At 52.2% G+C, this 26,953-nt stretch overlaps 1 protein-coding gene across 2 annotated transcripts; it reads left to right on the top strand.

The window, feature by feature from the left end:
- Positions 1 to 5,788: 5,788 nt before the first annotated feature.
- On the top strand, positions 5,789 to 23,904 carry ASMT (acetylserotonin O-methyltransferase). 2 transcript variants are annotated; one of them, XM_064370943.1, is made up of 8 exons: positions 5,789 to 6,305; positions 8,099 to 8,273; positions 10,211 to 10,340; positions 12,329 to 12,397; positions 16,335 to 16,453; positions 19,361 to 19,660; positions 22,059 to 22,181; positions 23,399 to 23,904. In XM_064370943.1, the coding sequence occupies exons 1-8, from the start codon at positions 6,237 to 6,239 to the stop codon at positions 23,608 to 23,610; spliced, it is 1,197 nt and encodes a 398-aa protein (XP_064227013.1). In that variant the 5' UTR covers positions 5,789 to 6,236; the 3' UTR covers positions 23,611 to 23,904. The 2 variants fall into 2 exon arrangements, with proteins under 2 accessions (XP_064227013.1, XP_064227014.1); XM_064370944.1 differs by having other exon boundaries at positions 19,520 to 19,660.
- Positions 23,905 to 26,953: the final 3,049 nt, after the last annotated feature.

Here is a 26,953-nt window from a genome sequence, read left to right on the forward strand (position 1 = left end):
TCCACTCCAGATTTTACAGACGGATCCACTCCAGACTTTATAGATTGATCCACTCCAGAGTTTACAGACGGATCCACTCCAGACTTTACAGACTGATCCACTCCAGGCTTTACACACTGATCCACTCTGGACTTTATAGATTGATCCACTCCAGACTTTACAGATGGATCCACTCCAGATTTTATAGACAGATGCACTCCAGATTTTACAGACGGATCCACTCTACACTTTACTGACTGATCCACTCCAGACTTTATAGGCTGATCCATTCCAGACTTTATAGACGGATTCACTCTGGACTTTATAGATTGATCTACTGCAGACTCTATAGATGGATCCACTCCAGACTTTATAGATTGATCCACTCCAGATTTTATAGATGGATCTACTCTGGACTTGATAGATCCAATCCGACTTTATAGACGGATCCACTCCGGACTTTATAGACGGATCCACTCCGGACTTTATAGATTGATCCACTCCGAACTTTATAGACGGATCCACTCTGGACTTTATAGATTCCTCCAATCCAGATTTTATAGACTGATCCACTCTGGACCTTCAGAGTGAGAAGCAGGGGGACTGTAAGCTGGGCGTGTGATGAGGCTGGGGGCTTGTGGCAGCCGGCATCCCCGGTGGCATGCTGGTGGACTGGGCTCGGCGTTGATGGGAAAGAAGAACCTGGAAAAACAGAATGCCTGTTGCTTTGTGACACATTGGATGTAGGCTGTCTAGGCGAGCTGCAGAGCACCACCCTCAGGCCGATAAAATTGGGTATCAGCTGGGCAAGGTGGCTCATGCCTGTAATCCCAGCACTGTGGGAGGCTGAGGTGGATAGATCATGAGTTCAAGATCGAGACCATCCTGGCCAATATGGTGAAACCTTGTCTACATTAAAAATACAAAATTAGCCCGGTATGGTGCATGCTTGTAATCCCAACTACTTGAGAGGCTGAGGCAGGAGAATCGCTTGAATTCGGGAGGCGGAGGTTGCAGTGAGCCGAGATTGCACCACTGCACTCCAGCCTGTGTGAGACCAAGAATCCGTAAAAAAAAAAAAAAAAAAAATCCACAATAGATTTGAATTCCACCAGGCAGAACAGAGAAGCAGTGGTTATTCCCCAACAGGAGAAAGTGTGAGTCTCTGATTCATACCCTTTTATGAGGCTTAACTCTGAACCGGTTTGCTTGTGTTCAGTTGGGATCTTAGGGTCTCTTTTAGTCAAAAAATAAATAAATAAATAAAAATTTAAAAAAATCAAACTTCCGGCTGGGTGCGGCGGCTCATGCCTGTAATCCCAACCCTCTGGGAGGCTGAGGTGGGTCACAAGGTCAGGAGTTCAAGACCAGCCTGACCAACATGCTGAAACCCTGTGTCTACTAGAAATACAAAAACACTAGCCAGGCGTGGTGACTCGTGCCTGTAATCCCAGCTACTTGGGAGGCTGAGGCAGGAGAACTGCTTGAATCCAGGAGGCAGAGGTTGCAGTGAGCCGAGATTGTGCCACTGCACTCCAGCCTGGGCAATAGAGGGAGACTCCGTCTCAAAAAATAATAATAAATCGGCCGGGCGCGGTGGCTCACGCCTGTAATCCCAACACTTTGGGAGGCCGAGGCGGGTGGATCACGAGGTCAAGAGATCAAGACCATCCTGGTCAACATGGTGAAACCCCGTCTCTACTAAAAAAAATACAAAAAATTAGCTGGGCATGGTGGCGCATGCCTGTAATCCCAGCTACTCAGGAGGCTGAGGCAGGAGAATTGCCTGAACCCAGGAGGCGGAGGTTGCGGTGAGCCGAGATTGCGCCATTGCACTCCAGCCTGGATAACAAGAGCGAAACTCCGTCTCAAAAAATAATAATAAATAAATAAATAAATAAATAAAATAAATCAAACTTTCCTGTCGAGTGTGGCCTGTGTCACAGTTTATCTTTCTCATGTTGGCCATAAACTCTCCTGGGCTTGACCTTGCTGGTGTCTGCAGTGTGCTTTTCTTTTTTTCTCTTTTTTTTTTTTTTTTGACTCAGAGTCTCACTCTGTCTCCCAGGCTGGAGTGCAGTGGCACAATCTCGGCTCACTGCAGCCTCCGCTTCCTGGCTTCAAGCGATTCTCTTGCCTCAGTCTCCCGATTAGCTGGTATTACAGGCGCATGCCACCACGCCTGGCTAATTTTTGTATTATTAGTAGAGATAGGCTTTCCCAATGTTGATCAGGCTGGTCTCGAACTCCTGACCTCGTGATCCGCCCACCTTGGCCTCCCAAAGTGCTGGGATGACAGATGTCAGCCACCGCCCCCAAGCAAAAGTGCATTTCTTCTGCTGGCCTCTGGTGAAGGGACAGAGGCAAGACATTGTCAGTCCTGGGACATTTGGTGGCCTGGGGAGGCCGCCGCGTATCCTGAGAATGCTCTTTAGAGAGCCATGTGAGCTGGGATGTAGCAGATATCAGGATTCCTCTTTCAGGTGCTATCTTGTGGGCCTAGAGCTGCAGGGGCTGAGGGGAAATGAGGAACGAAGGAACTCGGTCTTTTTTTGTTTGTTTGTATTTTATTTTTTGTGTTTTGTTTTGAGATAGAGTCTGGCTCTGTCACCCAGGCTGGAGGGGAGTGGCGCCATCTCAGGTCACTGTAACCTCTGCCTGCCGGGTTCCATCAATTCTCCTGCCCCAGCCTCCCGAGTAGCTGGGACTACAGGCACCCACCAGCACGCCCAGGTAATTTTCGTATTATTAGTAGAGACGGGGTTTCACCATATTGGCCAGGCTGGTCTCGAACTCCTGACCTTGTGATCCGCCAACCTCGGCCTCCCAGAGCGCTGGGATGACAGGCGTGAGCCGCCACCCCCGGCTTACATCAGGCCTCTGTATCTGGATTTTTGAAGCATCCGCAGGTGAGGACGGTGTTTCTGTTGTAGTCACTTCTTGGCCCTGTCCATTCTTAGACTTTCGTAGATCTGTTCCTACCTGGCTCAGTGGCCAGGTAGAGGGGCGAGGCCTCGTAGGGAGGCAGGGCCTTGAGTGCCTTTCCCTACTAATTTCCCATCCTCCAACTGGGGAGCTTCCACTCTGGGCTTCCACAGACGGTCAGGAGTTCGTGCCACACCCCCAGGTGTATGAGAATGGCTGCGTTTCTAAGCCTTCACGTGACGTGTAAACCCATTCTTGAACCCATGCTCCGGAGAAAGGCCTTCCCAATTTCTCCTTCCTTTTTTCCCCTCTCCCAGCATACAAAAAGCCGTTCTCTCTCTCTCTTCTTTCCTTTTTTTTTTTTTTGAGTTTTGTTCTTGTTGCCCAGGCTAGAGTGCAATGGTGCAATCTCGGCTCACTGCAGCCCCAGCCTCCCAAGTAGCTGGGATTACAGGCATGCGCCACCACGCCTGGCTAATTTTGATATTTTCAGTAGAGACGGGGTTTCATTTCACCATGTTGGCCTGAATGGTCTCGATCTCTTGACCTCATGATGCACCTGCCTCGGCCTCCCAAAGTGCTGGGATTACAGGTGTGAGACACTGCACCTGACTAATTTTTTTTTTTTTTAAATTTTTGGTAGAGAAAGGGTTTCACCATATTGGTCAGGCTGGTCTTGAACTCCTGACCTGGTGATCCGCCCGCCTTGGCCTCCCAAAGTGCTGGGATTACAGGCGTGAGACACTGCGCCTGAGTAATTTTTTTTTTTTTTTTTAATTTTTGGTAGAGAAAGGGTTTCACCATATTGGTCAGGCTGGTCTTGAACTCCTGACCTGGTGATCTGCCCGCCTTGGCCTCCCAAAGTGCTGGGGTGACAGGTGTGAGCTGCCATGCCTGGTTAAACTTTCTTTTCTTTATAAATGACACAGTCTTGGGTATGTGTTTATCAACAGCAGGAAAACGGACTGATAGATATGCTTCTGAGCCACGTGCGTGTCTTCTTTTGAAGCCTGTCTGTTCGTGACCTTTGGAAAAGGCTGTGTTCTCAGCCCTGCTCAATTCCTAAGGCAATCGCCTTAACTCAGATCCCTGCGAAATCCCACCGCAGCAGGTGAGGATTTGGCCTCCTGAGTCGCTGTGGGGTTCCATTAAGCAAATGTGATCGGCGGTCAGCCCCTTCTGTCGCCTGGTAAAGTGTCCCTGAGGATGCTTCATTGCCCTAAACTTCAAGGATATGCTAATTTATTATTTATTTTTATTTATTATTTAGTTGTTTTGGAGACAGAGTTTCGCTCTGTCGCCCAGGCTGGAGTGCAGTGGTGTGATCTCGGCTCACTGCAACCTCTGCCTCCTGGGTTCAAATGATTCTCCTGCCTCAGCCTCCCGAGTAGCTGGGATTACAGGCACCCCACCACGCCCAGCTAATTTTTGTATTTTTAGTAGAGATGGGGTTTCACCATGTTGGCCAGGCTGGTCTCAATCTCCTGACTTCAAGTGATCCTCCTGCCTTGGCCTCCCAAAGTGCTGGGATTACAGATGTGAGCCACCACGCCTGGCTAATTTTTTGCAGTGGCGCGATCTCAGCTCACTGCAACCTCTGCCTCCCGGGTTCAAAAGACTCTCCTGCCTCAGCCTCCTGAGTACCTCGGATTACAGGCGCCCACCACCATGTCCGGCTAATTTTTGTATTTTTAGTAAAGCTGGGGTTTCACCATGTTGATCAGGCTGCTGTCGAACTCCTGACTTCAACTGATCCACCCGCCTCAGCCTCCCATAGTGCTGTGATTACAGACACGTGTCACCACGCCCGGCTAATTTTTGTGCTTTTAGTAGAGACAGGGTTACGCCATGTTGGCCAGGCTGGTCTCGAACTCCTGACCTCAGATGATCCGCCCACCTCAGCCTCTAACATTGCTGGGATTACAGGCTTGAGCCACCGTGTCCGGCCAAGCCTGTATTTATATCCTTCCCCTAGAAAATCACTCTGGGTATATTACATTCCACTCTCTATCCCACCACAAAACATACATGCATTCTTGACAAGATGGAGTTGAGCTCCTACTATGAACCTTTCCTTCACCCCCTACACACTCCACATGTCCTCAGAAATGGGGCAGGGACCTGCCATGGTCACATTTTAATTATATGCAGGCATTTCAATTGTCCAAATAAAAGTTGCAAGACTTCTAGGCTGACGTGGGAGGATTTTTTGTTTGTTTGTTTGAGACAGAGTCTCGCTCTGTCACCCAGGCTGGAGTGCAATGACTCAATCTCTGCTCACTAAAACATCTGCCTCCAGAGTTCTAGAGATTCTCCAACCTCAGTCTCCTGAGCAGCTGGAATTCTAGGTGTGCGCCATCACACCCTGCTAATTTTTTTGTATTTTTAAGTAGAGACGGGGTTTTGCCATGTTGACCAGGCTGGTCTTGAACTCCTGGCCTCAGGTGATTCACCCGCCTCGGTCTCCCAAAGTGCTGGGATTATAAGCCACTGCACCCGTCCAGTGGGAGGATCTCCTGAGGTCAGAAGTTTGAGACCAGCCTTGGCAACGTCGTGAGACCCCCATCTGTACAAATAAAAAATTAGCCAGGCACGGTGGTTCACACTTGTAATCCCAGCACTTTGGGAAGACAAGGCGGATGGATCACTTGAGGTCAGGAGTTTGAGACCAGTCTGACCAACATGGTGAAACCCCATCTCTACTAAAAACCTAAAATTTAGCTGGACATGGTGGTGCATGCCTGTGATCCCAGCTACTCAGGAGGCTGAGGCAGGAGACTTGCTTGAACCCAGGAAACAGAGGTTGCAGTGAAGCGAGATCATGCCATTGCACTCCAGCCTGGGGTGACAGAGTGAGATTCTGTCTCAAAAAAAAAAAAATATATGGGTCTCAGTATGTTTCCCAGGCTGGGCTGCTGACATCTCTGGAACTGTGGGAGAACTGGGTTTTGAGCCAGCCAGTTAGTGGAAATTCGTAGGAGCCCCAGAAATGAACACAGAACCCGTTCAATCCCTAAGACGATTACTCAGGGCTCATGACCGCTGAGCATACTGGTTTGCGATGAGGTGCACACTCGGTGACTCAAGGGTTCGTGGAGACTGTTTAGGGCTGCAGAGAGGAATTCCCACGTGCTTCCTGATACCCTCATAAGCTTGATGGAAATTTCTGGAGCGACCTGTGTTTGTTTCATTACTGGGCAGCTGGCAGGGAGCTTCAGGCAGCAGCCGTGAGCAGGTGGCTGGCAGGCTGTTACCAGCTTGGTAGCGGGCTCCGTGCGCCTTGAAGCAAACGTTGCAGGGACTCCGGACGCCACGGCTGGACTGCAGAGAACATGAGTTCCTCGGAGGATCACTGGTATCGCCTCCTCACTGACTACGCAAACGGCTTCATGGTGTCCCAGGTAGGACATTGCTGCAAATAGGTGCTGGACACAGAGGTTCGGTGCTGCAAAGAAACATCAGCACCGAGGCAAAGAATCCCTCAGCAACGCAGTTTTTACTTACTGGGCTGCAGGAAGGGGACCCTCACTAGCCATCATGCCACGAGAGTACAATGAACAAAGGAAAACACACACATTTATCCCTGACGCGTGCGGGGTCATCCTTCCTGCCGTGTCTGATCTCCGTGGGCCGGAGCCAGACCTCACTATCTGATAAGTGGTCACAGGGAGGGGAACATCACACACTGGACCCGTTTGCAGGGGCAGGAGGTGGGAGAGCATCAGAAAGAAGAGCTGATACATGCTGGGCTTAATACCTAGGTGATTAATTGGTCTGAGTGGCAAACCAGCACGGCACACCTTTACAAATGTAACAAACCTGCACACGCTGCACATGGACCCTACGGCTTGAAATGAAAATTTAATTGAAATTAAAAGAATCTGCCAGGTACGGTGGTTCACACCTGTAATCCCAGCACTTCGGGAGGCCAAGGCAGGCGGATTCCCTGAGGCTGGGAGTTCGAGACCAGCCTGACCAACACAGAGAAACCCCGGCAAAAATACAAAATCAGCCAGGCGTGGTGGTGCATGTCTGTAATCTCAGGTACTCAGGAGGCTGACGCAGGAGAATCACTTGAACCCGGGAGGTGGAGGTTGCAGTGAGCCGAGATCGCGCCACTGCACTCCAGCCTGGGTGACAGAGAGAGACTCCATCTCAAGAAAAAAAAAAAATTCAAACATTAACTGGGAGTGGTGGTACATGCCTGTGGTCCCAGCTACTCTCGAGGAGGATTGCTTGAGCCCAGGAGTTCAAGACGAGCCAGGGCAATGTAGCAAGATCCCATCTCTACAAAAACTACAGAATTAGCCAGGCTGGTGTCGAACTTCCGACCTCAGGTGATCTGCCCACATTGGCCTCCCAAAGTGCTGGGATTACAGGCGTGAGCCACCTCGCCTGGCCGAAATGCATATTTGACTATTTGACTTCTTTCTCTAGTATATCTTTTTTTGGGGGGGTGGAGGGGGATGGAGTCTCACTCTGTCACCCAGGCTGGAGTGCAGTGGCACGATCTCGGCTCACTGTGCAATCTCCGCCTCCTGGATTCAAATGATTCTCCTGCCTCAGCCTCCCGAGTAGCTAGATGCATGTACCACTATGCCTGTCTAATATTTGTATTTTTAGTAGAGATGGGGTTTTGCCATGTTGGCCAGGCTGGTCTCAAACTCCTGACCTCAAGTGATCTGTCCACCTCGCCCTCCCAAAGGGATGGGATGACAGGTGTGAGCCACCGTGCCTGTTACCCAGGCTTGAGTGCAATGGCGCGATCTCGGCTCACCGCAACCTCTGCCTCCTGGGTTCAGGCAATTCTCCTGCCTCAGCCTCCTGAGTAGCTGGGATTACAGGCACGCGCCACCACGCCCAGCTAATTTTTGTATTTTTTTTTTAGTAGAGACGGGGTTTCACCATGTTGACCAGGATGGTCTTGATCTCTTGACCTCGTGATCCACCTGCCTCGGCCTCCCAAAGTGCTGGGATTACAGGCGAAAAATCAATAGTTTTTAAAAGATGAGTAAAAATAAAAATGCCTGTTTTCCATAGCGGTGCAGTCTCATTCGACTCCGTCTCAAAAATAAATAAATTAAAATTAAAATTAAAAAATGCCTCCCTCCCCAGCCCGACACGGCATGCGTTTCTACAACTCTGGTTCCCAAGAGGCTGAGCGCTGACGTTTTATTTCTGTCCCTTCTGCAAGGTTCTCTTCGCTGCCTGTGAGCTGGGAGTGTTTGACCTTCTCGCGGAGGCCCCGGGGCCCCTGACAGTGGCTGCCCTGGCTGCAGCTTTGGGAGCCAGCTGCCACGCCATGGAGCGCCTGCTGGATGCCTGCGTGTCCCTGAAGCTGCTGAAAGTAGAGATGAGGGGAGGACGAGGTGAGGACACGGGCGTTTTGGAGGAGGCGTCCCATGTGTTCTGTAAAAAGCCAGACCAGGCCGGGAGCGGTGGCTCAGGCCTCTGATCCCAGCACTTTGGGAGTCCGAGGCGGGCGGATCACCTGGGGTTGGGAGTTCAAGACCAGCCTGGCCAACGCAGTGAAATCCCGTCTCTAATTAAAAAAATACAAAAATTGGCCAGGCATGGTGGCTCATACCTGTGATCCCAGCACTTTGGGAGGTCGAGGCAGGCGGATCACAAGGTTAGGAGACCGAGACCATCCTGGTCAACGTGGTGAAACCCCATCTCTACCAATACCAAAATACAAAAAAAAAAAAAATATTATCCAGGTTTGGTGGCATGAGTCTGTAATCCCAGCTACTTGGGAGGCTGAGGCAGGGGAATCGCTTGAACTCAGGATATAGAGACCATCCTGAACAATATGGTGAAACCCTGTCTCTACTAAAAATACAAAAATTGGCTGGACGTGGTGGCGTGTGCCTGTAATCCCAGCTACTCAGGAGGCTGAGGCAGAGAATTGCTTGAACCTGGTAGGTGGAGGTTGCAGTGAGCCGAGATCACGCCACTGCACTCCAGCCTGGGTGACAGAGAGAGACTCCATCTCAGGAAAAAAAAAAAATTCAAACATTAACTGGGAGTGGTGGTACATGCCTGTGGTCCCAGCTACTCTCGAGGAGGATTGCTTGAGCCCAGGAGTTCAAGACGAGCCAGGGCAATGTAGCAAGATCCCATCTCTACAAAAACTACAGAATTAGCCAGGCATGGTGGCATGAGCCTGTGGTCCTAACTACCTCAGCAAAAGGCTGCGCAGGAGGATCGCCTGAGCCCAGGGGTTCGAGGCTTCAGTGAGCTGTAATCACACCACTACACTCCAGCCTCGGCAACAGAGGAAGACCCTGTGTCAAAAGAAAAATCAAGAACAAAAAACCGCCAGAGACACTATGTGAATGATGGGGTTGGCTGGATTTCTTTATTATTTTTTTGTGTGTAGGATAAGTTTCAGTCTTGTTGTCCAGGCTGGAGTGCAGTGGCACAATCTCGGCTCACTGCAACCTCTGCCGCCCGGGATCAAGCGATTTTCCTGCCCCAGAATCTAAAGTAGCTGGGATTACATGCATGCGTCACCATGCCCGGCTAATTTTTTTTGTTTAGTAGAGACAGGGTTTCACGGTGTTGGCCAGGCTGGTTGTCGAACTTCCGACCTCAGGTGATCTGCCCACATTGGCCTCCCAAAGTGCTGGGATTACAGGCGTGAGCCACCTCGCCTGGCCGAAATGCATATTTGACTATTTGACTTCTTTCTCTAGTATATCTTTTTTTGGGAGAGTGGAGGGGGATGGAGTCTCACTCTGTCACCCAGGCTGGAGTGCAGTGGCACGATCTCGGCTCACTGTGCAATCTCCGCCTCCTGGATTCAAATGATTCTCCTGCCTCAGCCTCCCGAGTAGCTAGATGCATGTACCACTATGCCTGTCTAATATTTGTATTTTTAGTAGAGATGGGGTTTTGCCATGTTGGCCAGGCTGGTCTCAAACTCCTGACCTCAAGTGATCTGTCCACCTCGCCCTCCCAAAGGGATGGGATGACAGGTGTGAGCCACCATGCCTGGGGTCACTAAGTTATTTTAAACATTCTGTGGAGTATAATGTATGTTTTCTCTCATGGCTCATCTCCGTTTGTACTTCCTACACCCAAACTCGCAATGGGATCTGTAGAAGCTGAACCCACTGGGGGTTCCAGCTGCCTGGGGTCCCCTTTGTGGCTTCCGTGGAAGCCCCTGGCTGTAGGTAGGGGTGTCAGTGCTCCCAGGAGGGGATTACTTGGAAGTCACCGTGCTGCCGTGCTGGGGAGCGTCCGCCCAGCAGGGACTTGGAATCTCACTGCTTTTTCTCTGTTTTCTTTGTGTGTGTTTCAGCTTTCTATGGAAACACGGAGATGTCCAGAGTCTACCTGAGCAGAGTCAGCCCGACCTCACAGTGCAGCATGCTGCTATACATGGCCAGGACCACTTACCACTGCTGGGGCCGCCTGGCACAGGCTGTGAGGTAGGGATCGTGTCCAGGCAGTGACCGAGTCTCAGGACTCCCCCTGGGGGGCTCGTGAAGGGGCTCACTGCAACCTCCACCTCCTGGGTTCAAGAGATTCTCCCAGCCGGGTGCGATGGCTCACGCCTGTAATCCCAGCACTTTGGGAGGCCGAGGTGGGTGGATCACCTGAGGCCGGGAGTTTGAGACCCATGTGACTAACATGGAGAAGCCCTGTCTCTAGTAAAAATACAAAAATTAGCCAGGCATGGTGGCGCATGCCTGTAATCCCAGCTACCTGGGAGGCTGAGACAGGAGAATTGCTTGAATCTGAGAGGTGGAGGTTGCAGTGAGCCGAGATCACGCCACTGCACTCCAGCCTGGGCAAAAACAGCAAAACTCTGTCTCAGAAAAAAAAAAAAAAAAAAGAGAGAGATTCTCTGGTCTCAGCCTCTCGAGTAGCTGGGATTACAGGCACCCGCCACCACGCCCAGCTAACTTATGTATTTTTACTAAAGAGGGGTTTTGCGCTATTGGCTAGGCTGGTCTCGAACTCCTGACCTCAAGTGATCTGCCCGCCTTGGCCTCCCAAAGTGCTGGCATTGCAGGCGTGCGCCTGGCAGAGGTAAAATGGGAGGTTTCGGCCGGGCGCGGTGGCTTACGCCTGTAATCCCAGCACTTTGGGAGGCCGAGGCGGGTGGATCATGAGGTCAAGAGATCGAGACCATCCTGGTCAACATGGTGAAACCCCGTCTCTACTAAAAATACAAAAAATTAGCTGGGCATGGTGGTGCGTGCCTGTAATCCCAGCTACTCAGGAGGCTGAGGCAGGACAATTGCCTGAACCCAGGACAATTGCCTGAACCCAGGAGGTGGAGGTTGCGGTGAGCTGAGATCGTGCCATTGCACTCCAGCCTGGGTAACAAGAACGAAACTTCGTCTCAAAAAAAAAAAAAAAAAAAAAATGGCAGGTTTCTTGCAGGAGCAAACATGACCTTGGTAGAATTGCTTACCCAGAGCAGATGGTAGACATCACTTGGTCTTGGCTGACAGAGCCCACCCACTTGTGCAGGGATGTGGCCCCGGGCGAAAGTCATTCGTGCTGCTTTGGCAGAAGAAGAAAGGAAGAGAAGGAAAAGGATTCAGAACAGGGATTGAGGATTGAGGATTCAGAACAGGGGTGGAGAGCCGCAATGTACTGGCTTGAATTGTACTAGGCTGGTGGAAATGTAGTTGAGTTTTTTACGCCACGCGCAGTGGCTCACGCCTGTCATCCCAGCACTTTGGGAGGCTGAGGCGGGTGGATCACCAGACGTCAGGAGGTTGAGACCAGCCTGGCCAACATGGTGAAACACCGTCTGTACCAAAAATACAAAAATTAGCCTGGCACGGTGGTGGGGACCGATAATCCCAACTACTCGGGAAGCTGAGGCAGGAGAATCGCTTGAAGCCAGGAGGCGGAGGTTGCAGTGAGCCAAGATCTTGCCACTGCACTCCAGCCTGGGCGACAGAATGAGACTCCGTCTCAAAAACAGACAAGCAATGTAATTGCTTTTTTTGGCCATTAAAAGTAATGGTAGGCCCGGCTCAGTGGCTCACACTTGATATCCCAGGACTTTGGGAGGCTGAGGCGGGCGGATCGCCTGAGGTCAGGAGTTCAAGACCAGCCTGGCCACCATGGTGAAACCCGTTCTCAACTAAAAATACAAAAATTAGCAGGGTGTGGTGGCAGGTGCCTATAATCCCAGCTACTCAGGAGGCTGAGGCAGGAGAATCGCTTGAACCCAGGAGACAGAGATTGCAGTGAGCTGAGATTGTGCCGCTGCACTCCAGCCTGGGCAACAGAGACTCTGTCTCTAAAATAAAATAAAATAAAACCCATCTCATAAGACGTTATGGTTTATAAGGGGTGACTCCACAGGCCCCTTAGATAGGAATTTGGGCAAGGAAGAAGATCAGACTTCGTCTTTAGGCTGAAACAGCCAACAGCCTTTTCTCTCTTTTCTTAGAGAAGGCAGGAACCAGTATCTGCACACCTTCGGCGTTCCCGCAGAAGAGCTTTTTACCGCCATCTACAGGTAACGTCCGTCACTACAACAACTCAGATGAGATTGTGTTTATTTGGCGGGGCGCGGGGTCTCACGGCTGCACTTTGGGAGGCTGAGGTGGGCATATCACGGGGTCGGGAGTTCGAGACCAGCCTGGCCAACATGGTGAAACCCCATCTCCACTAAAAATACAAAAATTAGCCGGGCGCGGTGGCTCAAGCCTGTAATCCCAGCACTTTGGGAGGCCGAGGCGGGTGGATCACGAGGTCGGGAGATTGAGACCATCCTGGTCAACATGGTGAAACCCCGTCTCTACTAAAAATACAAAAAATTAGCTGGGCATGGTGGCGCGTGCCTGTAATCCCAGCTACTCAGGAGGCTGAGGCAGGAGAATTGCCTGAACCCAGGAGGCGGAGGTTGCGGTGAGCCAAGATCGCGCCATTGCACTCCAGCCTGGGTAACAAGAGCAAAACTCCGTCTCAAAAAAAAAAAAAAAAAAAAAAAAAATTAGCCGGGTGTGGTGGTGGGCGCCTGTAATCCCAGCTACTCGGGAGGCTCAGGCGAGAGAACCACTTAAAAATGGGATTCTGAGGTTGCAGTGAGTTGAGACTGCGCCACTGCACTCCAGCCTTGAGAATTAGCAAGACTCCGTCTTTAAAAGAAAGAAAAAGGCCGGGAGTGATGGCTCACACCTGTTCCCAGCACTTTGAGAAGCCGAGGTAGGCGGACCACGAGGTCAGGAGTCCGAGGAACTCTGGGGAGGAGAAGGAGGAGACGCTCCCAACACCACAGCTCTGTCCGCCTCTGTGTCCACCCGTCATTCCTGGCTCCATCTCACCTCCCTCTGTTCCTAGTTCCTGCTTTTTCTCTCTCCTTTTTTTTTTTTTTCTTAAGATGGACTCTCGCTCTGTCGCCCAGGCTGGAGTGCAATGGTTTGATCTCAGCTCACTGCAACCTTGGCCTCCTGGGTTCAACCGATTCTCCTGCCTCAGCCTCCCAAGTAGCTGGGACAACAGGTGTGCACCACCACATCCAGCTAACTTTTTATTTTTATTTTTAGTAGAGATGGGTTTCACCATATTGGCCAGGCTGGTCTCGAACTCCCGGCCTCAGGTGATCTGCCTGCCTCAGCCTCCCAAAGTGCTGGGATGACAGGTGTGAGCCACCGCGGCCAGCCTGCTGCCGTTTCTCTAGCCTCTGCCCCCCGCGACCTGAATTCCCACTTTCTGGGACCCATGCCCCAGGATGTGCAAATTCTCCCGTTTCCCGGATTTGTCCTCTGGAGCTGAGCTCTGTGGGTGGGTCGGTGGGGGGACATATTATTGACTTTCTTCTTAAGTGTTGGAAATAGATACTCGGTGCCACACACACAAAAAATAAGCACTGAGACAGAGGATCTCTCAGCAATGCAGTTTTTACTTCCTGGGCTGCAGGGAGGGGACCCTCGCTAGCCATCGTGCCACGAGAGTGCAATGAACAAAGGAAAACACACACATTTATCCCTGACGCATGTGGGGTCGTCCTTCCTGCCGTGTCTGATGTCCGTGGGCTGGAGCCAGACCTCACCATCTAAACTAAAACCTGACTGGCTAATAACTTAAAACTTTTCTACACAGGTGAAAGCCATGGAGAGCTGGGACACGCCTGTGAGCACGTCCAGCACTGATACCTCGGTGAAAGTACAAGGACGTAGAATGTACCACGTGCCTGTGAGCGCGGCGTGTCTAACAGCTACATAGGATGGGGCTTCACAGAGTTATTAGCACACTTATTCTTGTTTTTTTTTTTTTTTTTTTTTTTTTGAGATGGAGTCTCACTCTGTTGCCTGGCTGGAGTAAAGGGTGTGATCTTGGCTCACTGCTCACTGCAACCTCCGACTCCCTGGTTCAAACGATTCTCCTGCCTCAGCCTCTCCAAAGTAGCTGGGATTACAGGCATGCACCACCATGCCCAGCTAATTTTTGTATTTTTAGTAGAGATGCGGTTTCACAATGTTGGCCAGGTTGGTCTTGATCTCCTGACCTTGTGATCCACCCGCCTCGGCCTCCCAAAGTGTGGGGATTACAGGCGTGAGCCACCGCACCTGGCCAACACACTTACTCCTTAACAAGAAAGGAAACTTTAAAAAGGAAATTTTCTACTTCCCACAGTAAACATCCTAAGTCCTCTTTGGATAGAATCCCTACCCATGGTGGCTTCCAGAGAACTATGGTCCGTTCTGACGCGACTCCAGGTTCTCCCGGAGCTGGGTACATTTTGGTGGCTGACCTAGGGTTCCACTGTCCCCAGTCACTTCCCGCTCTGTGTCACATGCAAGGCTGCCAGGCGCACCTCCGTGGCACGGCTGTGCAAGGCTGCCAGGCCCACCTCCGTGGCACGGCCGTGCAAGGCTGCCAGGCCCACCTCCGTGGCACGGCGGTGCAAGGCTGCCAGGCCCACCTCCGTGGCACGGCCGTGCAAGGCTGCCAGGCCCACCTCCGTGGCACGGCCGTGCAAGGCTGCCAGGCCCACCTCCGTGGCACGGCCGTGCAAGGCTGCCAGGCGCACCTCCTTGGCACGGCCGTGCAAGGCTGCCAGGCGCACCTCCGTGGCACGGCCGTGCAAGGCTGCCAGGCGCACCTCCGTGGCACGGCCGTGCAAGGCTGCCAGGCGCACCTCCGTGGCACGGCCGTGCAAGGCTGCCAGGCGCACCTCCGTGGCACGGCCGTGCAAGGCTGCCAGGCGCACCTCCGTGGCACGGCCGTGCAAGGCTGCCAGGCCCACCTCCGTGGCACGGCCGTGAAAGGCTGCCCGGCGCACCTCCGTGGCACGGCCGTGCAAGGCTGCCCGGCGCACCTCAGTGGCACAGCTGTGCAAAGCTGCCAGGTGCACCCACATGGCACGGCTGTGCAAGGCTGCCAGGCGCACCTCCGTGGCACGGCCGTGCAAGACTGCCAGGCGCACCTCCGTGGCACGGCTATGCAAGGCTGCCAGGCGCACCTCCGTGACATGGCTGTGCAAGGCTGCCAGGCGTACCTCTGTGGCATAGCGCACCTCCGTGGCACGGCTATGCAAGGCTGCCAGGCGCACCTCCGTGACATGGCTGTGCAAGGCTGCCAGGCGTACCTCTGTGGCATAGCTGTGCAACGTTGCCAGGTGCACCCACATGGCACGGCCGTGCAAGGCTGCCAGGCACACCTCTGTGACACGGCTGTGCAAGGCTGCCAGGTGCACCCGCTTGGCACGGCCGTGCAAGGCTGCCAGGTGCACCCCAGTGGCACGGCCATGCAAGGCTGCCAGGCGCACCTCTGTGGCACGGCCGTGCAAGGCTGCCAGGCGCACCTCTGTGGCACGGCCGTGCAAGGCTGCCAGGCGCACCTCTGTGGCACGACCGTGCAAGGCTGCCAGGTGCACCTCTGTGGCACGGCCGTGCAAGGCTGCCAGGCGCACCTCTGTGGCACGGCCGTGCAAGGCTGCCAGGCGCATCTCTGTGGCACGGCCGTGCAAGGCTGCCAGGCGCACCCGCGTGGCACGGCTGTGCAAGGCTGCCAGGCGCACCTCCGTGGCACGGCCGTGCAAGGCTGACAGGCGCACCTGCTTGGCACGGCCGTGCAAGGCTGCCAGGCTCACCCGCGTGGCACGGCTATGCAAGGCTGCCAGGTGCACCTCCGTGGCACGGCCGTGCAAGGCTGCCAGGCGCACCTGCTTGGCATGGCCGTGCAAGGCTGCCAGGTGCACCCCTGTGGCATGGCTGTGCAAGGCTGCCAGGCACACCTCTGTGGCATGGCTGTGCAAGGCTGCCAGGCGCACCGCCATGGCACGGCTGTGCAAAGCTGCCAGGCGCACCTCCGTGGCACGGCTCTGCAAGGCTACCAGGTGCACCCGCGTGGCACACAGCTCTGTTCTTGGCAGGGGGTTCTCCACATCTGTGCTCTGGAGGCTTGCCCGAATCTTCACCATCTTTTACAAGCCTGCTTCTGCACAGCAGGTCAGAGGGCGAGCGAGTGCAGTTCATGCAAGCCCTGCGGGAGGTCTGGAGCGTGAGCGGGAGAAGCGTGCTGACCGCATTCGACCTGTCCCTGTTCCCGCTCGTGTGCGACCTCGGTGGTAAGTATCCTCCACGCAGAAAACCTCAGAGCTCTGCCTCTTGTTCTGTATGGGGAGCGTGTTCACCGTGTCGTTTATTTTCTGCATTTTTTTTTGAGACTAGCGTTTGCTTGGTTTCATTCAGTAGAAGTTTTCTTATAAAAAATTCAAAGTATGCTGTGTTTTCAGACCTTCCAACAGGTGAGAGGATCTTAATCCTTTCACACAGGCAAGGAAAAGCCTTTTGGGATTCAGTTATTTTACTGATTTAGGATATTGCTAAATCAAAAATTAATTTTGACTCTCTAACTATGTAATAGTTTTCAAAAATTCTCCTTAACCAGAAAAAGGAGCAAATCAACTGTTTTTCATTATTGACAAAAACAAAAAAATACCTAGAACAATATGATAATTTGAAGATTATCCTGAATTTTTTTGAGACTGAGTTTTGCTCTTGTTGCCCAGGCCGGAGTGCAATGGTGTGATCTCGGGTCACTGCAACCTCCATCTCCTGGGTTCAAGTGATTCTCCTGCCTCAGCCTCCAGAGTAGCTGGGACTACAGGCACCCACCATCAAACCCGGCTGATTTTTTTTGTATTTTTAGTAGAGATGGAGTTTCACCGTGTTGGCCAGGCTGGTCTCAAACTCCTGACCTTGTGATCTGCCTGCCTCAGCCTCCCAAAGTGCTGGAATTATAGGCGTGCGCCAGCGAACCTGGCCTCTTTTTCTTTTTCCTTTGTTGTTTTTTTTAGATGGAATCTCGTTCTGTCACCCCGGCTGGAGTGCAGTGGTGCATTCTCAGCTCACTGCAACCTCCGCCTCCCGGGTGCAAGCGGTTCTCCTGCCACAGCCTCCCGCGTAGCTGGGATTGCAGGTGCCCGCCACCACGCCCGGCTTATTTTTGTAGTTTTGTAATAGAGACAGGGTTTCACCACATTTGCCAGGCTGGTCTCTATCTCCTGACCTCAAGTGACCTGCCCACCTGGCCTTGTTTTTGTCAGCGAGGCTGGAGTGCAGTGGTGTGATGATAGCACTGCAGCCTTAAACTACCAGTCTGGGCATCCTCATCCCCGGCTTCTCTCCCCTCCCCTCCCTTTCCATCCCCTCCCATCTCCTCTCCTCCTCTCCCCTCCCTTTCCATCCCCTCCCTTCTCCTCCCCTCCCTTCTCCTCCCCCCCCCTTTCCATCCCCTCCCATCTCCTCCACTCCCCTCCCCTCCCTTCCCTTTCCATCCCCTCCCTTCTCCTCCACTCCCCTCCCCTCCCTTCCCTTTCCATCCCCTGCCTTCTCCTCTCCTCCCCTCCCCTCCCTTCTCCTCCACTCCCCTCCCCTCCCTTCCCTTTCCATCCCCTCCCTTCTCCTCCACTCCCCTCCCCTCCCTTCCCTTTCCATCCCCTGCCTTCTCCTCCACTCCCCTCCCCTCCCCTCCCTTTCCATCCCCTCCATTCTCCTCACCTCCCTTGTCCTCCCCTCCCTTCCCCTCCCTTTCCATCCCCTCCCCTCCCCTTCCATCTCCTCCCCTCCCCTCCCCTCCCTTTCCATCCCCTCCCGTCTCCTCTCCTCCCCTCCCCTCCCTTTCCATCCCCTCCCTTCTCCTCTCCTCCTCTCCCCTCCCTTTCCATCCCCTCCCTTCTCCTCCCCTCCCTTCTCCTCCCCCCCTCCCCTCCCTTTCCATCCCCTCCCATCTCCTCTCCTCCCCTCCCCTCCCTTCTCCTCCACTCCCCTCCCCTCCCTTCCCTTTCCATCCCCTCCCTTCTCCTCCACTCCCCTCCCCTCCCCTCCCTTTCCATCCCCTCCGTTCTCCTCACCTCCCTTGTCCTCCCCTCCCTTCCCCTCCCTTTCCATCCCCTCCCCTCCCCTCCCTTTCTATCCCCTCCCGTCTCCTCCCCTCCCCTCCCCTCCCTTTCCATCCCCTCCCTTCTCCTCCCCTCCCCTCCCCTCCCTTTCCATCCCCTCTGTTCCCCTCCCCTCCCCTCCCGTTCCCTTCCCTTCTATTGTCTTCTCTGTTCTTTTTTGAGACGAAGCCTTGCTCTGTCACCTGGGCTGGAGTGCAGTGGCTCGATCTCAGCTCACTGCAACCTCCACCTCCCAGGTTCAAGTGATTGTCCTGCCTCAGCCTCCCGAGTAGCTGGGATTACAAGCACACACCACCACACCCAGATAATTTTTGGTATTTTTAGTAGAGATGAGGTTTCACCATGTTGGCCAGGCTGGTCTCAAACTCCTGACCTCAGGTGATCTGCCCGCCTCGGCGTCCCGAGTTGCTGGGACGACAGGCGTGAGCCCCCGCACCCTGACTGAGCTTGCTTTTCAAATACAAACCCCGCAACCCGGAGCTCACAGCTTAAGCACCTCGTCCAGCCCATAAAGCTGTCACACTCTGGGCCGTGATCCACCTGCCCTGTGTCTGTCCACTTACTCCACGGGTCCCTCGGAGCAGCTCCTGGCTGGTAGAAGGCTCTTTGCAGGGTGGGTACCTTCTTCAGGGTGGTTACCATTAGTCAGTGTGAGTAGACGGAGACAGAGTTCAAGATCCCCCTTGCCTGGGGAGCAGCTCGGGAAGAAAATCACGGAGAAGGAGCCCAGGGCTGGAGCTGTGTGCGGTCCTCCATGGACTTTGTGTACCTGGGGTTGGCATGGCGCCGTTCACTTAGCTGTTGGCTACCTGCTTGGCTGGGCAGGTGTGCCAGCCACAAGATCACACGGTAACAGCGTCCACGTGGGGGCCTGGAGCATGGGTCAGCGCAGCCAGGAAGACCGGCTAAGTTCAGGGGCCTGCAGACAGTCATGTCACCATCAACAGCAGACGTGGCAGAAGGACCCAGTGTCCCAGGTTGGATTCTTCACGAGTCCGTGGTGGATGGAGGGTGAGCTGTGTCTCGTGGGTTCCCCTCTGAGGGTCACACACCTTGTCCACTTCGCCGCAGGTGGGGCCTGCAGACAGTCACGTCACCATCAACAGCAGACGTGGCAGAAGGACCCAGTGTCCCAGGTTGCATTCTTCACGAGTCCGTGGTGGATGGAGGGTGAGCGGCGTCTCGTGGGTTCCCCTCTGAGGGTCACACACCTTGTCCACTTCGCCGCAGGTGGGGCCGGGGCTCTGGCCGAGCAGTGCCTTTCTCTGTACCCGGGATGTCACATCACCGTTTTTGACCTCCCAGAAGTGGTGAGGGTGGCGAAGGAGCACTTCTCACTCCCGGGGGACGAGCAGATTCGCTTCCAGGAAGGTGGGTGTGTGTCTCTTGGGAAAGCACAGACATGTCTGAAAGCTTCTTTTATTTTTATTTTTTTGAGACAGAGTCTCTTTCTCTCGCCCACACTGGAGTGCAGTGGTGTGATCTCGGCTCACTGCAACCTCCGCCTCCCAGTTTCAAGCGATTCTCCTGCCTCAGCCTCCCGAGTAGCTGGGATTACAAGCACCCGTCACCACGCCCGGCTAATTTTTATATTTTTAGTACAGACGGGGTTTCACCATGTTGGCCAGGATGGCCTCGAACTCCTGAGCTTTGGTGATTCGCCTATCTGGGCAACATGAGCAAAACTGTGTCTCAAAGTAAAAAAAGACAGATATTTTATTATTATTATTATTGCTTTGGGACAGAGTCTTGTTCTGTCGCCCACACTGGAGTGCAGTGGTGTGATCTCGGCACACTGCAACCTCCGCCTCCCGGGTTCAAGTGATTCTCCTGCCTCAGCCTCCCGAGTAGCTGGGATTACAGGCACATGGCACCACGCCCGGGTAATTTTTTTGTATTTTTAGTAGAGATGGGGTTTCTCCACGTTGGCCAGGCTGGTGTCGATCTCTTGACCTTCTGATCCGCCTGCCTCAGCTCCCCAGTTAGCCAGGCTTTGCTACAGGCACCTGGGGCCTCCCAGCTACTCGGAGGCTGAGGCAGGAGAATCGCTTGAACCCGGGAGGTGGAGGTTGCAGTGGGCTGAGATCTCACCACTGCACTCCAGCCCGGGCGGCAGAGTGAGATTCCGTCTAAAAAAAAAAAAAACTAAAGAAAAAAATAGTCATTTTGGCAGGGTGCAGTGGCTCACTCCTGTAATCCCAGCACTTTGGGAGGCCAAGGCGGGCGGATCACCTGAGGTCAGGAGTTCAAGACCAGCCTGGCCAACATGGTGAAACCCCGTCTCTACTAAACATACAAAAATTAGCCAGGCGTGGTGGTGGACGCCTGTAATCCCAGCTACTGGGGAGGCTGAGGCTGGAGAATCGCTTGAACCCGGGAGGTGGAGGTTGCAGTGAGCCGAGATCACACCACTGCACTCCGGCCTACAATACAAAGTGAGACTCTGTCTCAAAAACATAAATAAATGAACAAAAGTTGCTGTGTGTTGTACAGCTGAGGCAGGCCTTCTGCACCTCCGTGGTGGGTTAACACAGGAATCCTTGTGGGACGGGAGCTGTGTTCGATTTCGTCATTTTTCCAGGCCAGTGCTCAAAGGGACACTGAGTTTGTTTTTCCTCCTGGATATCGTATAAGCCTTTCCAAGGACCGTATGATGATGTGACTGACCGACTAAGCCAACAGCTTTGATTGCAAATGCCAGCCTACTAGCTGGCTTCCCCAAAGCAGCACCACCCACTCTCACGGGAATCTTCACGCTTTTTCTAGAACGATCCACATGGTAAATATTGTATCTTTTGCAGCCCCAGAGGTGGAACTGAGAATAGTAGGTAGCTGCTTGTAGAAATGAGAGAAAACACATATCTACCCTTTTTTTTTTTTTTTTTTTTTTGAGACAGGGTGTGATTCTGTCTCCCAGGCTGGAGGGCAGTGACATGACCATTAGCTCACGGCAGCCTCCATCTCCCAGGCTCAAAAGTGACCCTGTGACCTCAGCCCCATGTGTAGGTGCGAGTACAGGCATGTGCCACCACGCCTGGCTAAATTTTTGTATTTCTAGTAGAGATGGAGTCTCACCACATTGACCAGACTGGTCTTGAACTCCTGACCTCATGATTCACTTTGGGAGTGCTGCCATTACAGGCATGAGCCACCGTGCCCAGCCAATAACATGATTTTTTAAAGAAGAAGAAAAGAGTCCACACGTACCATTCAGTATTTTCTTTTTTAAAATATATTTTAAATTTATTTTTTATTTTTTGAGATGGAGTCTCATTGTGTTGCCCAGGCTGGAGTGCAATGGCGCGATCTCGGCTCACTGCAACCTACGCCTCCTGGGTTCAGGTGATTCTCCCGCCTCAGCCTCCCGAGTAGCCGAGATTACAGGCGTCCGCCACCCTGTCCAGCTAATTTTTGTGTTTTTAGTAGAGACGATGTTTCACCATGTTGGCCAGGGTGGTCTCGACCTGCTGACCTCAGGTGATCCGCCCGCCTCGGCCTCCCAAGGGGGATTACAGGCGTGAACCCCCATGCACAGCCAGTAACATGATTTTTTAAAGGAGAAGGACAGAAGGAGGCCACACGTATCACTCAGTATTTTCTGATTTTTCTTCTGAGCCTTTTTGTTTTTGAAGGCTAGGTCTGCAGGTTACTAGCCTGGAAGACCTGGGTAAGGCATGACCCATACAGCTGACTTTTGGTACCTGGAATGGGTTTAGTCACATGGGGTTGGATTATGGACTGACGTTGGGGTGCCTGCCATACGTTCCAGGGGATTTCTTTAAAGACCGTCTTCCGGAAGCAGACCTGTACATCCTGGCCAGGATCCTCCATGACTGGGCGGATGGAAAGTGCTCACAGCTGCTGGAGAGGGTCTACCAGTCTTGCAAGCCGGGTGAGCGGTGGGGTTGCATTTCAGCAGGTGCTGTGACTCAGGGCAGGAGTGCAGGAGTGATATTTAGAAGGCAGGCGCTGAATTCATCCCACAGGTAAGCACAGCCTCTGTGTGTGTGATGGGGACAGTGTCCCAGTGACTTCTGAGGTCCACCCATCCTGATGGTCCATGAGGACATGGCACAACCTCTGTGTGTGTGATAGGGACAGTGCCCATGTGTCCTGTAAGGTCCACCCATCCTGATGGTCCACGAGGAAGTGGAAAGAAAGAGGCTTTCTGTCTCTCTCTCTTTCTGCCTCAGACAGTCCTATGTGTCTCTCCTCTATGGGACCCTTCCTATGTTTCACAGACCATAAGGATGGTCAGACCTCAGAGGAAGGTGGCACACTGTCCCGTCACACACTCAGAGGCTGTGCCCAGGTCTTCATGGAATATCAGAATGGATGGACCTCACCGAATAGACAGCACAGACACTGTCCCCTTCACACACACCCAGAGGTATTGCCCATGTCCTCTGTCCCCATCACACACACACAGAGTCATGCCCACGTCCTCTGTCCCCTTCACACACACACAGAGGCAGTACCCACGTCGTCTGTCCCCATCACACGCACACAGAGGCTGTGCCATGTCCTCATAGACCATCAAGATGGGTGGACCTCAGAAGTCACTGGGACACTGTCCCCATCACACGCACAGAGGCTGTGCCATGTCCTCATAGACCATCAGGATGGGTGGACCTCAGAAGTCACTGGGACACTGTCCCCGTCACACACAGCTTGCCATGTCCTCATAGACCATCAGGATGGGTGGACCTCAGAAGTCACTGGGACACTGTCCCCATCACACGCACACAGAGGCTGTGCCATGTCCTCATAGACCATCAGGATGGGTGGACCTCAGAAGTCACTGGGACACTGTCCCCATCACACACAGCTTGCCATGTCCTCATAGACCATCAGGATGGGTGGACCTCAGAAGTCACTGGGACACTGTCCCCATCACACGCGCACAGAGGCTGTGCCATGTCCTCATAGACCATCAGGATGGGTGGACCTCAGAAGTCACTGGGACACTGTCCCCATCACACACAGCTTGCCATGTCCTCATAGACCATCAGGATGGGTGGACCTCAGAAGTCACTGGGACACTGTCCCCGTCACACACAGCTTGCCATGTGTTTGTGTGTGATGTGGACTGTACCCCTCCCTTTCTAGGTGGTGGCATTCTAGTCATTGAAAGCCTCCTGGATGAAGACAGGCGAGGTCCTCTGCTCACGCAGCTCTACTCTCTGAACATGCTTGTGCAGACGGAAGGCCAGGAGAGGACCTCCAGCCACTACCATGCACTCCTCTCTTCTGCTGGCTTCAGAGACTTTCAGTTTAAGAAAACGGGGGTCATTTACGATGCCATTTTAGCCAGGAAATAACTTTCCTTGTGATCTGGAATGACGATCTGCTGGGAAAAGGTCTTGACATGTGTTATGGATTGTATATTGTTTACTGAGAAATGATGGCAAAGAATGCCACGTGTCCCCAGGTGGAAAACTGCTCAGGGCATTATATGATCTGGAGTGTCAGCTGGGAAATGCTGTCAGTCCCCTGACATCCCACTCTGATTCCCACTTTTGCCCTGTATCTTTGTGTGTGTTTCTTAATTCCTTCAGTGCCACCTGGGTTGGAGTCTCCACGACCGAGCTGGTCTTGGAAACCGTCGAAGTGTACAAGCCATAATAACAAAGAGATGTATCTCCACTGCCTTCTCGTTCTTGGTGTTTACATGATGAGTGACAGGAGGTTTATATGGACAGGATGTGACTGCCTCTGCTTTGTGGATTATTTCCTGGGCTTCAGTCAGGACCACACTGATGGGGGGGGTGTGAGTTCGGCATTGGTATTGACTGTAGGCAAAGTTTTGGTCTTCTTCTTGATGTAATGAGGGGCTCCTGTGTTCGCCCTGATGGATGTCTGTTAGAAGCTTCACACTGAAGCCGGGCACGGTGACTCATGCCTGTAATTCCAGCACTCTGGGAGGCCGAGGCAGGTGTAACACAAGGTCAGGAGTTCGAGACCAACCTGAGTAACAGGGTGAAACCTCATCTCTACTAAAAATACAAAAATTAGCTGGGCTTGGTGGCCTGTGCCTGTAGTCCCAGCTACTCAGGAGGCTGAGGCAGGAGAATCACTTGAACCTGGGAGGCAGTGGTTTCAGTGAGCCAAGATCGTGCCATTGCACTCCAGCCTGGGCAACAAGAGCGAAAGTCCATCTCAAAAACAAAAAAACCAAGAAGCTTCAGCCTGAACAACAGAACTTTGGCCCCAGTGCTGGATGTGGTAACTATGGGTATCTATGAAGCATAAGACTCTCCTTGTACAGCTCTGTGACTTATTAGTGATGTCATTTCTTTTTCAGACGGAGTCTCGCTCTGTTGCCCAGGCTTGAGTGCAGTGGCACGATTTCGGCTCACTGCAACCTCTGCCTCCTGGGTTCAAGCAATTCTCCTGCCTCAGCTGGGATTACAGGTGCATACCACAATGCCCGGCCATTTTTTTGTATTTTTAGTAGAGACGGGGTTTCACAGTGTTGGCCAGGATGGTCTCCATCTCCTGACCTTGTGATCTGCTTGCCTTGGCCTCCCACAGTGCTGGGATTACAGGTATGAGCAACCAGACCCAGTGTAGTGATGCCATTTCAAAAGTGACGAGACATGTATATGTAACATAGAGCATGTGTTGCATGTATGACATGTGATATGTGACATGTAACAACATGCATAACATGAATGGCATGTATATGTAAGTGTAAGATGTGTTATTTGTGGCACATAACATGTATGGCATGTGTCACATGACATTACCACATGCACGTCACACGCAACACATAACGTATGAAACGCATGCATATGTAGCATGCATGACACGTGTGCATGTTACATGTGACACACATGTCATGTAACACGCAACATGTCATGTGTCGAATAATATGTCACATATGTTGCATGTCGAATATACACGCCATACATGCTACCTGCTGCATATGACTGCATATAACATGCAAGTCACACGTCATGTAACATACATGTCATAGATCTTACATGCGACAAACATGTCATGTCATACAACACATACATGTCATGTTGTGTCACAAATAATACATGTTATGCATGTTACATGTCAAATATACATGCCACACATGCTACATGTATATGCAACAAACATGCGTGACATCTGTGCATGCTACATGCGACACAAACATACCTGTCATGCCGATTACATGGCATACATGCGTGTCACAAATAACATACAGGTCACACATGTTACATGTCAAATATACACACCATATATGCTACATGCTGCACATGACTGCATATAACATATATGCCAAATGTCATGTTACATACACATACATGTCATGCCACATGCAACATACATGTCATATCATGTCAAATACATGTCACACATGTTACATGTCAAATATACATGCTATATGCTGCATATGACTATAACATGCATTCCACACGTCATGTTACATATACATGTCAAATATACATGCCATACAAGCTACATGTATATGTAAGAAACATGCGTGACATCTGTGCATGCTACATGCAACACAAACATACATCTCATGGCACATACATGCCATGCATTTTGTATGTCACAAATAACATACAGGTCACACGTTACATGTCAAATATACATGCCATACATGCTACATGCTGCACATGAGTGCATATAACATGCATGCCACATGTTATGTTACATATACATGTCAGCTGTTACACACAACATACATGTTATATGTCGCACGTCACATTTATGTCGTGCATGTTGTGTCACATGTCATACACACGCCACACATGGCACACATGCTGTCACACACATCATGCATGTACATTACACGATCTTGGCTCACCGCAACCTCCGCCTCCTGGGTTCAGGCAATTCTCCTGCCTCAGCCTCCCGAGTAGCTGGGACTACAGGTATGCACCAGCATGCCCAGCTAATTTTTGTATTTTTTTTAGTAGAGACAGGTCTCGATCTCTTGACCTCGTGATCCACCCACCTCGGCCTCCCAAAGTGATGGGATTATAGGTGTGAGCCACCGCGCCCGGCCCCAGAAGAACACGTTAAAGGGATAATCACTCCACTTTTTCTTTTTTTCTTCCCTAACAAACGTGTAGCTTCAAGTTTTTCTCTGTCCTTTTCAAACGTATGTAAATCTTTTTAAGCAGGTCCCAGGGCCCACCTCACAACTCAGGAAGGTTTCCTGCGGTGTCTGGGACCAAACTCTTTGAAATCTGATCCATCCTGAGGGGCAGGGGGAAAAAAAAGCCTCATTCCCCAGCGTCCTCGGAGAAGAGCTTAATTTAAGCTGCCGCCTGACTCCAAATTGCAAAGCCTCTACCTGCTGTTACAACGAGTCACTGTTTAGTTTCAGAAAAGTGAATGGAAAGGGGTTTCTCCACTTTGCTGAATAAGAGGGTGAGGTGCGGAGGGCCTGAGTTGTGTATCACATTCTAATTTAATGCTTGTTTCTGGATTGGGAGGAGGAGGTGGGTTCCTGGTTCGGGAAGGAGAGTTTCCTTTTTTTTTCTTTTTTGAGACAAGGGTCTCCTAGCTACTTGGTGGGAGGCTGAGGCAGGAGAATCGCTTGAGCCTGGGAGGTGGAGGTTGCGGTGAGCCGAGATCACACCATTGCACTCCAGCCCGGGTGACACAGCGAGAGTCCGTCTCAAAAACAAACAAACAAATAACAGAACAATCCCATGT

This window comes from Aotus nancymaae, unplaced genomic scaffold (assembly GCF_030222135.1).
Source record: "Aotus nancymaae isolate 86718 unplaced genomic scaffold, 86718_ANA_hifiasm-v0.15.2.pri h1tg000111l, whole genome shotgun sequence".
Taxonomy (NCBI): domain Eukaryota; kingdom Metazoa; phylum Chordata; class Mammalia; order Primates; family Aotidae; genus Aotus; species Aotus nancymaae.